This window comes from Bos mutus, chromosome 20 (genome assembly GCF_027580195.1).
Source record: "Bos mutus isolate GX-2022 chromosome 20, NWIPB_WYAK_1.1, whole genome shotgun sequence".
Taxonomy (NCBI): domain Eukaryota; kingdom Metazoa; phylum Chordata; class Mammalia; order Artiodactyla; family Bovidae; genus Bos; species Bos mutus.
Genome location: NC_091636.1, coordinates 35,164,948 through 35,177,229, shown reverse-complemented (window position 1 = coordinate 35,177,229; position 12,282 = coordinate 35,164,948). Strand labels below are relative to the sequence as shown.

General features: G+C 34.8%; 1 protein-coding gene across 1 annotated transcript in view; it reads right to left on the bottom strand.

Annotated features, from left to right (window-relative positions):
* Positions 1-680: 680 nt before the first annotated feature.
* FYB1 (FYN binding protein 1) overlaps positions 681-12,282 on the bottom strand; it is a 171,219-nt gene continuing 159,617 nt past the window's right edge. The window contains 3 exon segments of the mRNA XM_005907618.3: positions 681-4,056; positions 4,842-4,873; positions 7,227-7,260. Of these exon segments, the coding sequence (XP_005907680.2) occupies positions 4,034-4,056; positions 4,842-4,873; positions 7,227-7,260 (89 nt within the window). The 3' untranslated portion in view covers positions 681-4,033.

The following is a 12,282-nucleotide window of genomic DNA, read 5'->3' as shown; positions in this document are numbered from 1 at the left end:
TTATTGTGTTAAATCTTGAGTGTTTCAATGTTACTTCCAAATTTGTTGGTGTTGTTTAGTTGCTAAGTCATGTCTGACTCTTTTGTTACCCCATGGACTGTATCCTGCCAGGCTCTTCTGTTCATGGGATTTCCCAGGCAAGAATACTGGGTTGGGTTGCTATTTCCTGTTCCAGGGAATCTTCTCAACCCAGGTATAGGAGTATAAAACAAGTAAGACAGATCTTTTGAGAAGTTCTGCTTAATGATGAGTCATTGGACATGAAAAGTGAAGGAGCAGAAGCAGAGAAACTTTTGGGTTTTGAGCTTGAGTGAATGGATGATTGATTTGTCATGGAAATAGAACCTGTAGGAGGAATCATCAGTTGAAAAGGGAAAAGAGGATGAGTTCAGTTTTGAGTCACGTGAGTTAGAGGTACTTGTGGGATATCCACAGACCCTTGACTTGAGAGTAATTGTAGCAGAGACCAGACTGCGATAAGTAGAAGATTGAATATAACTTGAGAATGTAATAGAGGGTAAATAGGGGCCAGGGCTTCACATTAAATTCATATTTAGAGTCAATAAAAAATTGATTGAAACCAACAAGAATATATTGTATTGCACAGGGGATTGTACCAACTGTTTTATAATAATTATCAAATAATAATTTAATAACAGATTATATATATGTATAACTGAATCACTTTGCAGTACATCTGAAACTAACACAACATTGTAAATCAAGCATACTTCAGTTAAAGAAAACTGATTGAAACATTTCTTCACCAGATATTCTGATTCAGTTGATCTGAGGAGGATGTGTATTTTTACAAACTCTCCAGTGCTACGGTGGTCAGTGCAGGTCTTCTGGAAAGCAAACACCAAGATGGAGTGAAAAATGCAGTAATATGGGAGAGCAGGGAGGGGCAAATACATGTGTCAGAGGAAATGGGAGGAAGGCAGGGAAGGCTGGAGGAATCAACAGGGAGCAAGGCAAGTCTGAACCCAGAAAGGGAGGAGAAAGAGATGGCTGGGGCAAAGCATCTCAGAGTGCCGTGATGGTAAGGAAGGGTTAGCCAGGCTGCTGGGGGGTTTTGTATCTTTCAGGAACACACCTGCCACAGTCAATTGCTGGGTACATAGGAGCAGTCTGTCGGAAGGCTGGCATTGGCAGGACTGGGGCCTTTGGTTAATTAAGCTCTCTGTGGTTGGAGGTCCATGAGGCACATTTTCCTGGCTGCCACACATAATCTACTTTTTTGGGGGGGGAGGCCACATCTCATGTGAGGGTCTTTCTTTCTTGACCAGGGACAGAACCCAGGCCCTAAGCATGGAAGCATAGAGACCTAACCACTAGACCACCAGGGAATTCCATTTACCATACCATTGAAAGACAACAAGGTGAGGAAAAGAAGATAGAACAGACTGTAGTTAGAGGGGTATTTGGATGGTAGGCAAGATTTCCTGTTTTTCAAGCAGGAAAGACTTGAGTATGTCTGTAAGCCTAAAGGAGGGAATTTGCATATTGGGAGAAAAAGATAGAAAAGAGGAAATGTAGGAGGGAAAGAGGGATGGGGAAGAAGTGAGACAGGGAGGTTGAGAATGAAATAATTGTGAAAGAAGACTCCAGAGAAGGCAGGAAAACGTGAGATAACAGGTTGTGGCTTTGACTCTGAGTGGTGACATCTTATTTTCTGGGTTAGTGTCTGGATATGGACCAAGGCTTCACCTTGTAGGATATTCGAAGCTTTTGCACTTGGTTATCTCAATTTCTATCACAAAACAGGAGGTGGATATCAGGGACATCAGTGGTGGAAGGTTTGGTTTGAACCTGAGGTATCCCATCCTCTGAGGCCAAAGCCAAAAGAGGTAAGAATGGGCTCAAACACAGTCTTATTCAAGTTATGGGACAGAAAGCCTGCTAGCCTTGATGGCTCGATAAGTAGGAGGCAAAGTTATCTGTGAAGGTATTATTTATTTGTCACTCTTCTCACATGACAAAATTCCTTAGGTAAAACCAAAACAGAAATGATATTTAGTATATTAAAATTAATACTTCAGATATTTCCTTTATATGAAGGCAATTACCTATTACATAAATCTTTCACAGGCATGTATCTGTTTCTTTGTATATGAACCAAAATTCTAAAAGATTCTCCTGATATAATTTAGCATTTTTAAAACTGACCTTGTCTTGAGTTTATACTATTCTCAATCAGAAGAAAAAATTACTGGAAACATACTGTCAGTGTATTCTGTATATTTGTTACCTGATTTAACAATCAAAAACCACATTTGGATGATGTAATTTTATCTGATTTTAAAGTAAATTCATCACATGAGCAAATACTGTCTCCCTCTAACAAAAATTAGACATCAAAATATTTCATAATTGGAAGGGATCTTTTAAGACCAGTGTCTTCTAATCTGGGAGCCTCAGACTCCCAGAATGTATACATGGAATGATAGTAATTGATGATCTATTTTTACATTTCAAAGTGCCTAATAGAAACCCCACTTAACCCATATGAAGACTTTGAATTCCTTTACAATTACTTGGAATTATTTCAATTCAGAGGGGCTACTCTTCAGAATCTCCAATGGGTGGGCCTTTGCAATATTAAAACATGGGTAATACATTAATCATTATTTCATCACTGAGTTTTAAAAATCAGGAAAAGCTTCTAAAGCACAGGGCTAGGGCAGAGGAGGATTATAGAAGTTAACTGATAGTGAAAACATTGGGAAAAACTGACTTAGTCCAATCTTGAAATTTGCAAATGAGATAACTATTAATAGGAGGAGGATTAATAATTTATCCAATATCACATCAAGGTTCATTAATAGCAGAGCCAGCATTAGGATTTGCTCAATTCATATGTTGTTTGTTTAGTCACTAAGTCCTGCCTGACTCTTTTCTGACCCCATGGGCTGGAGCCTGCCAGGCTCCTCTGTCTACGGGATTTTCTAGGCAGGAATACTGGAGTGGGTTGAAGTTGAAAAAGTTTCCTAATATACTTTTTTCTTGGGTGTTAGGTCTCTTCAGTTTGTGTCATGTTTAGTGTTCTTAGCATTTGGAACCCAAATGATTCACATTTTGTTTTGGGGTTGTCTTTGGTTGAGTATGTACTAATATGAAACACCCCAGCCCAAACGCTAAGATTTATTAATTTGTATCCCCTCTATTGGCTAACTTTCCAGTAAAGTGGTTTAAAGTTTTTTCCATGGAGGTAATTGAAAAACAAAACCTTTAAAAGAGCCTTCATAGCAAAGAGGTGCATTAAAGGCTAGTTACTTTCAAACTTCATTCTTCATAATTTTAGGGTAGTCTTCATTCATATCCACTCTAGTTACAATAGAACTTTAAACAGAATTATACTGTTAGCATACAGTTCTACAAAAAGAAAACATTTTAGACTCTTCCACGGTTTTAATCTTAGGTGTGTATAGGAATTGCATACATTCTCATCAAATAATTAAAACATATTCACAATTAACAAATAGAGACAAACTTTATACAAAAGTTCCACTACTACTATCATTCTTAAAAACATTTAACCCACCAATAAGAGAGGAGACAGCCCTGCCTTTTAAAAGCTAGGTAATTTGAATGGAGAATATAAGATATGATCATTAGAAGTACAAACAATAGTTTTCCCTCTTAGGAAAAGTCTAAAAATTTCCTTCCTTATATTTTTTGTTGTTCTTTATATTTCTTTAGACAACACAGTCATTTCTTCTCAAGTGATTTTTTTAGGAAGAGTTGTCTTTTAATGGACTAAAAGAAGTGCCTTCATTGTAGCTGAGGCAGAACTGGGTTTTTAATATTTCTTACATCTTATAAATACAGTCTTCTAAGACGTTGATTAGGCAGAGCTATCGCTTTCCAAGTCCAAAATTTCAAGATGTATGAAAGTAATTGGAATTTTTTGACAAAAGTACTAAGTAGCTTTGTGCATTCATTTTCTATGATACTCGATAAGACAAGCCAATTAAAACCCAGACTTCACATTGATGTCAAATGAACGTAGCAGAAGGACCAAAACTGAGAGCTAGTCATTGTCATAGATGCAACCTGAAAGAAGAAAACAAATTTAAATTAGTTACACAAAATACATATTCTCTAAGTGTTCATACATTGGAAATGTAAATGATTCATACTCTCCTGGTTTAGGATTAAGAAAAAGTAGAATTGGCTCACTTTATGAAAAAGTAGTTAAATGGAAGGCCATATGTTTATTTAACACTCATTGCTTAGTATACTTTTCCAAACAAAGTTTCTGGACAAATCTATTCTCTACCAAAATGAGACTCAGGATTATTTAATCTGAAACTTTATTAAATATACTTTTTGAAAGTAATTCTGGATGAGGCTGAAAATACTAGGCATCAGTAAGAATCTTACATTTAAAAGGAGACTAAAAGGAACATTACACTATGCTTCATTTCAGGTGAGATTAAATTTTTAGATCATAATTTAGAAGTGTTCAATGCTTAGATAATACTAACGAGTAATACATGTTATGAAATATGTACCTATTTACTGTCCAAGCATAAATATTTTTTGTGGGTAAAAGTAATCCTTATTAAGATTCATGGTATAATGAAAGATTCACTAAATATTTTTATTCTTTTATTTTTCAAAGGAAATAAAGAGATTTTCTCTTGATTTCCAGTCATTTACAAAAATAAGTTTTTTTTTTTCATTATACCAAGGTATTTACATTTCCTAACATTTTCAGATAATTCAAATTCTGATCAGATTGGAAGGCTCTTATTAATCCAGTAAGCTATTTCCAGTATTTGTAAGAACAGTAAATTCACCATTCTTCCCTGTGGTGAGGGCCACATGAGACTTACCATCAGCAATATCATCATAAATCTCTCCATCACTGTTAAGTAGAAAATAAATTTTACTTTAATGAAATAATCTTCTTAATATTAAAATAACATTAGGTTAAAAGTTTAATAACATTATTTCATGTGATACAAGGCATTTAAGGATGAGAAGTATTATGATGATGAGTATTATGTGTTACACATTTATAAATGGGAAGAAATTTCATATACATCTGCATCTTCTTTTATTGACTTAATCTAATCTTCTGTTTCGTTCTTAAACACACATGCACACACACAAACTTATTCTATATCACAGACATACGGAATAGTGAAAACATGCCCCAACAACACAGACCATGCCTTATTCATCTTTCAGTTGAACTATAAGCCTAGCATATATCTGTCCTTGGTTAAGAAATGTTTGTTGAACCGAACAAACTGAAAAATCAAAGCACAGTACTCTGGGGGCCCTCATCTAAAACTCTGATGAATTCTTTATGTTTGTTAACATCGGATGTATACTACTTTCATGTGAACTTCAAGTGTTGAAGGAAATACAAAAATATTTGGCATAGGAAATGGGTGTATCATTTTTACAATGTTTCTAATTATAATTTGTAAATATTAATTAAAAAATATATAAGTATTGGTTACAAAATAAGCAGCCAGGATATGGTTCATAGGTGATTCTTATGTTACATAATTTAAAAAAATGTTTGTGGTTATAGGCAGCATCCCTAATAATAGTTAGTGACTTTTACACATTTTAGGTTTTATCTGATCCTGAATCTTTGTGACATATTCTATTCCACACACACACTGAGTCCCTCCTATGTACCAGGAGATTTATAAGACACAGCCTTTGTTTCTAGAAGCTTATAAGGTAATGGAGGAGACAATGACACGCAAGTAATTAAAATAGAATTATAAATATTAATAGAACCTTGAAATGGAGGACACGGTTTTGAAGTGCAGAAATGTGAGGTGGGTTTGTCACTTAGTCCAGACCTACTCTTGGTTCCTGCACTACCTTTGTGCATTTAGAAGCAACAGGCTTTTCAAATTGCTGCTGACCATGGCAGATGCCGTGAGTTCCCTCTGTCTTCTGTTTGAATCCTTTTTCTGAGATTGAGGAAGGATTTGGCTAATGGAAATTTGATACAAATGCAAAGAGGACAGATTTTTTCTACCGTTCATTCAATAAACGTTTATTAACTGTTCACCTCAATAGATGGTAAAGCAATAATTACTTAGAGAGTACATTTTCTGAATTCTTTCTAAATCATCCTGTAATAATCACTGACGAAGATGTGATCCCATTATTTGTCACACATTCTCTCCTTGAAATTTTTATCTTTCATAGAGTAAAGCCCATTAAAAAGTCCAATGCCTACTACTGTGACTAATGCTCTGAAGAAAACAAAAGTGTTATGATTATTTTTCTCTTGATTCTTTTCTAGTTTGCTGACAGAGCACTTAACCTTCAGTTGTCTCTTTCCGATGGTGTCAGGTTGTTTATGGCTACAGTTTGTGAATCCTCCTTGATTTCTTAATTATGCCAAATTCTGTAAATCTCCAGATTGGTATATGACCTACTTGATAATGGAGCTCATTTCTTACACCGGTTTACTTGGGACAGAATCTTATAACATTGGTGGGGGGGAGGGAGAGGGAGTGTGACTCTACTAGCACTAGTATCAGACCGTGACAATGTCCTATTCATAAAAATAGAAGAATCATTGACCTCTATCTTTTCTTTTTGGCATGCTTCCAAAAAAGGCAACTTAATATTCTATGATGCAGGGCGTGAGTAAAGAAAAGCCCTCAATTAGGAGCCAAACTATAAGCTGTTAGCAGGTGATATTTGTACCTACTCTGCAGAAGCTATTGATCTCTGATCAATCCAATCATCTGCATTTTTGTTTTGTTTTGTTTTGTTTATTTTTTTTTTTTTTTTTTTGGCTGTGAGGCATGTGGAATCTTAGCTCCCTGATCAGGGATCAAACCTATACCCCCTGCATCGGAAGGTGAAATCTTAACCACTGGACCGCCAGGGAAGCCCCTCAACTACATTAATAGCTAGTGAAAAGCAAAGTACTAATGAAAGTGCTCGCACTTTTGACCTGTATCCAATGTTTGCTATGTCTGTCTCCAATGAATATATAAAACCAGCAATGGTATAACCATGAATGAGAAGGGCTCCTCTTTTAGATTTAAAAGAGTGATACTTAAAACTGACTTCATTATGGATACTACCATATTGACATTAGTATAGAGTATTGTTTTAAAATTCATTTATGATAGTTTAGTAGATTATGTTATTTAAATGATATTAGGAATCCTTCCTAAAGAAAAGAATATCATTCTTTTTGAAAGTATAGTAGGAGCAGAAAATAGGCTTACTTGTCCACCAAGTAGCTCCGAAGGACATAACCATCTAAGAAGGAAAAAGAAAACATATTTTATTAACAATATAAACTTTAAAAGTCTCTACTATTTTTAAATAAATTTAAATAGCATTTAATAATTAAATATCATATAATATATTGAATAATTATATCTATCTCCAAATATGACTCATTTTTGTGTGTCCACTGTTCTCTTTCTTTTTTCTCTCTCTCCTGTTTTCCACCATTTACAATATTTCTTCCTTCTCCCTTAAATTAAAAACCAATATGTTGTAGCCCAAGCTTCTTTCACAGTTCAATCTATTTCTTCAAGGTGTTACCCATGTGGCACAATTTTAAGAATTTGTTAAGCATAATTTCTCCAGTTACAAGAGTAGATCACGGGGGTGTGTGCTTAGTCATTCAGTCATGTCTGACTCTTTGCGACCCCACGGACTGTAGCCTGCCAGGCTCCTCTGTCCATGGGGATTCTCCGTGCAAGAATACTGGAGTGGGTTGCATGCCCTCCTCTGGGTTGGATCTTCCCAACCCAGGAAACAAACCAGGGTCTCCTGCATTGCAGGTAGATTCTTTTATCAGCTGAACCACAAGGGAAGCCCAAGTCATGGGTAGGGATTTTAAATATCTCCAGGTCTAAGACTTAACTTTTCAATTTTTTTTTTACACTGAACAGTCAGAATTATATTCTACTCCCCTTTCAGATCCACAATCTAGTGGTTACTTGGGGGAGTGTGCATTCGAAAAAGTTTCAAAACAGCTCTCTTATAATCAGCGTGAAAGATCTTCTACTATTGCTTTTACCGCTTGACAGAATGTCAATGTTTGTATTTTCATCTTTCATGGAACAAATAATTATTAGAATAGCAGATATCAGAGATTCCAGTGGTTCCTCTGTTAAATAGAAAATAGACATTTTATACAGGAAAGCAAATTATTTTTTTCCACTTTATTTTTGCCCCTCTTGAGCAAAATACTCCTAAGAAAAAATATGGACTATTTTTCACAAGAAAGTGTCTGCTGACATCTAATTAATTTACTAACCTTTATAGCTGTTAATTTTGTGTTAGCACCTAGTCACTATTGCATGCTTACCATTAGTACCGTTTATAGTTTTGCCAATCAGCATCTAAATAATTTCTTTCACTGAGTCAATTTATTGGTTTTGCTCCACCTCAGATCTGGTTTTGGGTTCTAAATCAGAGTAAATGTGTAAAAAATGACAAAGCAGGAAGTTCATAAATGAAAATTAATACCAATGTTAATAAACTTATTTAAACATATTAATATCATATTGCCACTGACTTAACATGCAAAAATTTTAAGTATAATCATATAACTGAAATTGTGCATTAAAATTTAAGGAAACAAACTTTCCCTTGACATATTCCAGGGTAAAAATACTCCACCAAATATTCTGTCAAGAGATTCACCACTTTTTGATAAAAATTTTTATCAAATTTTTTATCTTATTTTATGAGTCATATTAGAAAAATAAAGAATCAAAGTTATCTTTGAATTGCTGTAGCATAGAGGTAATGAAGCATGTGTCAAAATGATAAAAACAGACTAAAGTAATATTTTTCTTGGAATATTAAAAAATTAGACCATGTTATATCTTCCATTTTATTTCAATTAAAGCAGATGTGGGAAAAGTTAATATAAAGGTCATCTAAAATTAATATCTATGATCCTTGGGTTGCCTTTGATTCCACAGTTCTTTCGTTTCACATTAACAAACTTAAAAAAATTTAAGGTTGGACATCATGCATTTAGTATGATTTTTAAAGGGGGATAAGCTCATCTTTAACAAATTCAATTCTCTGTGTGTCTCTCAAAAGAGAAACTCTGCAAATAACAGACTTTTAAAACAAACTGCAGATTTTGTATCAGGGTTCCAATAGTGGAAATCTGTCTTTACCTGTACCTGTGCCTAGGGCTAACATAAAGTGTGAACCACTTCTACAGACAGTGAGAGTCATAAACTTTATTTTTTCGTTAGTTAAAATTAATGGTTATGTTTTCATTTTTAATTTTCTCTTAAATTGGAAAATAAAACAATACAAGTTAAGTGTTCCCATAACATTCATGTTTAAATTAATAATTTAAAAATAACGACTGAAGCCTTCAATGATGAAGTCAATCTGTTTGTTAGTTGTCTGGGCTTTGTAAAGTATCTGAACTAAAATTAGAATGCAGACAATTAGAGAAATACATAAGAAATAAGAAAATAGTGCCAAAGACTGGAATTATTCTGGCATCAAATATATTTATTGTCATTTGTAAAAAATATTTAGAAGGTCAAAAGAAACTAAATCCAAAATAAAGAATATAATCCTCATTTTGGAAATTAAAGGTTTTTATTTTCCAGTGCTAGAGGAGCCTGGCAGGCTACAGTCCATGGGGTTGCGAGAGTCAGACATGGCTTGGCAACTACACCACCACCACTATGGACATCTATTTTTTAAAAACTCAATTATGCTAAAATTGTGTCAACATGGATAAAACACTATCTGTAATTAGGTGTAAAAGAGTCCTTTCAGTGATCAAAGTTAATAACTCATAATACAGTTTAATTACCTAATCTCACAAAAGTAATTATAAAAAATATATTTTCTTAGCTTCTCAAACCTCTATTACATTTCTTCCTATATCTTGTCTGTTCAAGAGTTCTAACCACATTTCCTTTTGAGGAAAGCACTAATGTTGTTGCTGTTTTTGTAGTTGTTAGAAACACAAATATCAATGATTGGGAACATTATTTGAGAGCAAACATATTAAGGGTTGGAGCAGGGTTGGTCCTGTGCGGCTCTATTTTAGTTCCCTGAAATGATGTCTAGTACCTTTAAAAATCTCTGCTAAAACTTCATTATATTAGAAGCATGATTCCCGACAGTGTCAAAACAAGTGTCTTACCATGAATTTTTATACAATCTCTCCATTATAGTTCCTAGAAACAAATTTTTGTTTGCGGTAGAAAATGTTCTCTTTGCTCACATGTTCCACGTACAACCATCACAGGGAACATTAATGAAAAATACAAACAAATGAAATAAACAGAAAAACTCACCATAGTTCTGAAACATGCAGAGGTGCTGCTGTGTTTAGTTAGCTCTTTAATATGATGGACACTGGCACACCAGGGAGTCTCATATATCATATGAGATTATTATTTGGAAACTTCACATTCATAGAGCAGAACATAGAACACAGTGGCTTGAAGCAAATGCTTTGAAATATGTGATGGGGTAGAGCTAGTTACGGAGAAGGCAATGGCACCCCACTCCAGTACTCTTGCCTGGAAAATCCCATGGATGGAGGAGACTGGTAGGCTGCGGTCCATGGGGTCGCCAAGAGTTGGACACAACTGAGCGACTTCACTTTCACTTTCATGCATTGGAGAAGGAAATGGCAACCCACTCCAGTGTTCTTGCCTGGAGAATCCCAGGGACCGGGGAGCCTGATGGGCTGCTGTCTATGGGGTCGCACAGAGTCGGACACGACTGAAGCGACTTAGCAGAAGCAGCAGAGCTAGCATACCCACCCTATACACGCCAGTTAATTTCTTCCCCTAACGTTTACTTGGTACAGGGCAAATGTGTCCTAGAACTAATGACTGACCTTTCCGAAGGGCGTTGTGAATATAAAATTACCAAGGATATGCAAAGCCGTCTTTGGAATAAAATGAAAGAGATCGTTGTTCTAATATTTTCAAATTTTTTACTCATTAAAAATGATGAATTGTATTATTTCCTTATCATTTCATTTGTTGTAAGCAAGCCCAGAAATAAAGTTAAATGTACTCAATTTGGCCTCATGCAGTTTAAAAACAATAAAGTCACATTGTATACTTTTACCCAGGCAAGTGAAACAATGTCCAACTTCAAAGAAAATGCTCATAGTGGAATAGAAATTAAAAATGAAATGCAGTATATAATACTAAATATAAATTATTATCCTAGTATATTACAAATGTTCTCTTTCCTCTCTTTTTCTCTCCCTACTTAGTTTTAGGGTTTCAAATCAGATGAATTATTAAATTTCTGAATAAAAAATTTTTTCTTCAGTTAGCATGTGTTGTTTTAAAATGAAAAACAAAATTACCAAAGCAAAGAAATGATCAATTGGATTAGGGACATTCAAAGTACCTTTAAAATTCCCCTTCCTTTGATGCCCAAAGGAAATGGAGAACATTTTGACCACAAATACTTCATGTCTCATTACACATTTTTGTAGGAAAATTTTCTCTGGTGACAGGAGGTGGGAAAACTCACAGTTTATGAGACATTGACTTGAGGAAAATGCACAAATATTATCAAGAAATTCTAAACATTTGGGAACGTGCCATCAAATATATATTTAAGATCTCAATGCCTCTACAATATGCTCTTCTACAAGTCTGTGGCTGAGACTTTTTCAAATGTGCTAATGCCAGTAAAAGTGGCTTGTACTCTACTCCACAGTGAGAAGGGATTACTGTTCATGCTTTAGCCTTGGATTTCTATCATTACAAATTATGTTTAAGTAAACTATGGTTTTCTCTCTCTCTGTCTTTTTTTTTTTTCCAGATTAAAAACGAATAGAAAGTAAGGAAAATGTTAGGATCACCATGGTGCTGGATTGCAAATGCTATTACTGCTAATTACATGTAGAAAAAGGAACGGAAAGATTTAGAGCTTCTCAAATGATACACAATAAGTGAACGGAATCACACAAGAGAACTTGCGTCTTAAAACAAGTTAAACTATTCAACAGACTTCTTCCCACAAATGTCAGTATGTCAGATTTTCATCTGGTTAAACAATTGCAGTCTCTAAATTCTTATACTCAATTCAGCGAGTCCCAAACAAGGTATCAGGCAGTGTAGAATGTGTTGGCAATACAATGTTGAGAACATTTCATTGAAGTTACTCTCAAACTCAGAGTTTAATAAGAGTAATATGTTGTTAAAGCAATAAGGACACTTGCAGCAGTAACAGTAGTGGTATGGTGGAGCAAGAGAGAGATTCATTGTGTTAGGGAGGAGGGAGTGAGTGTGCTTCCAATTTTAGATG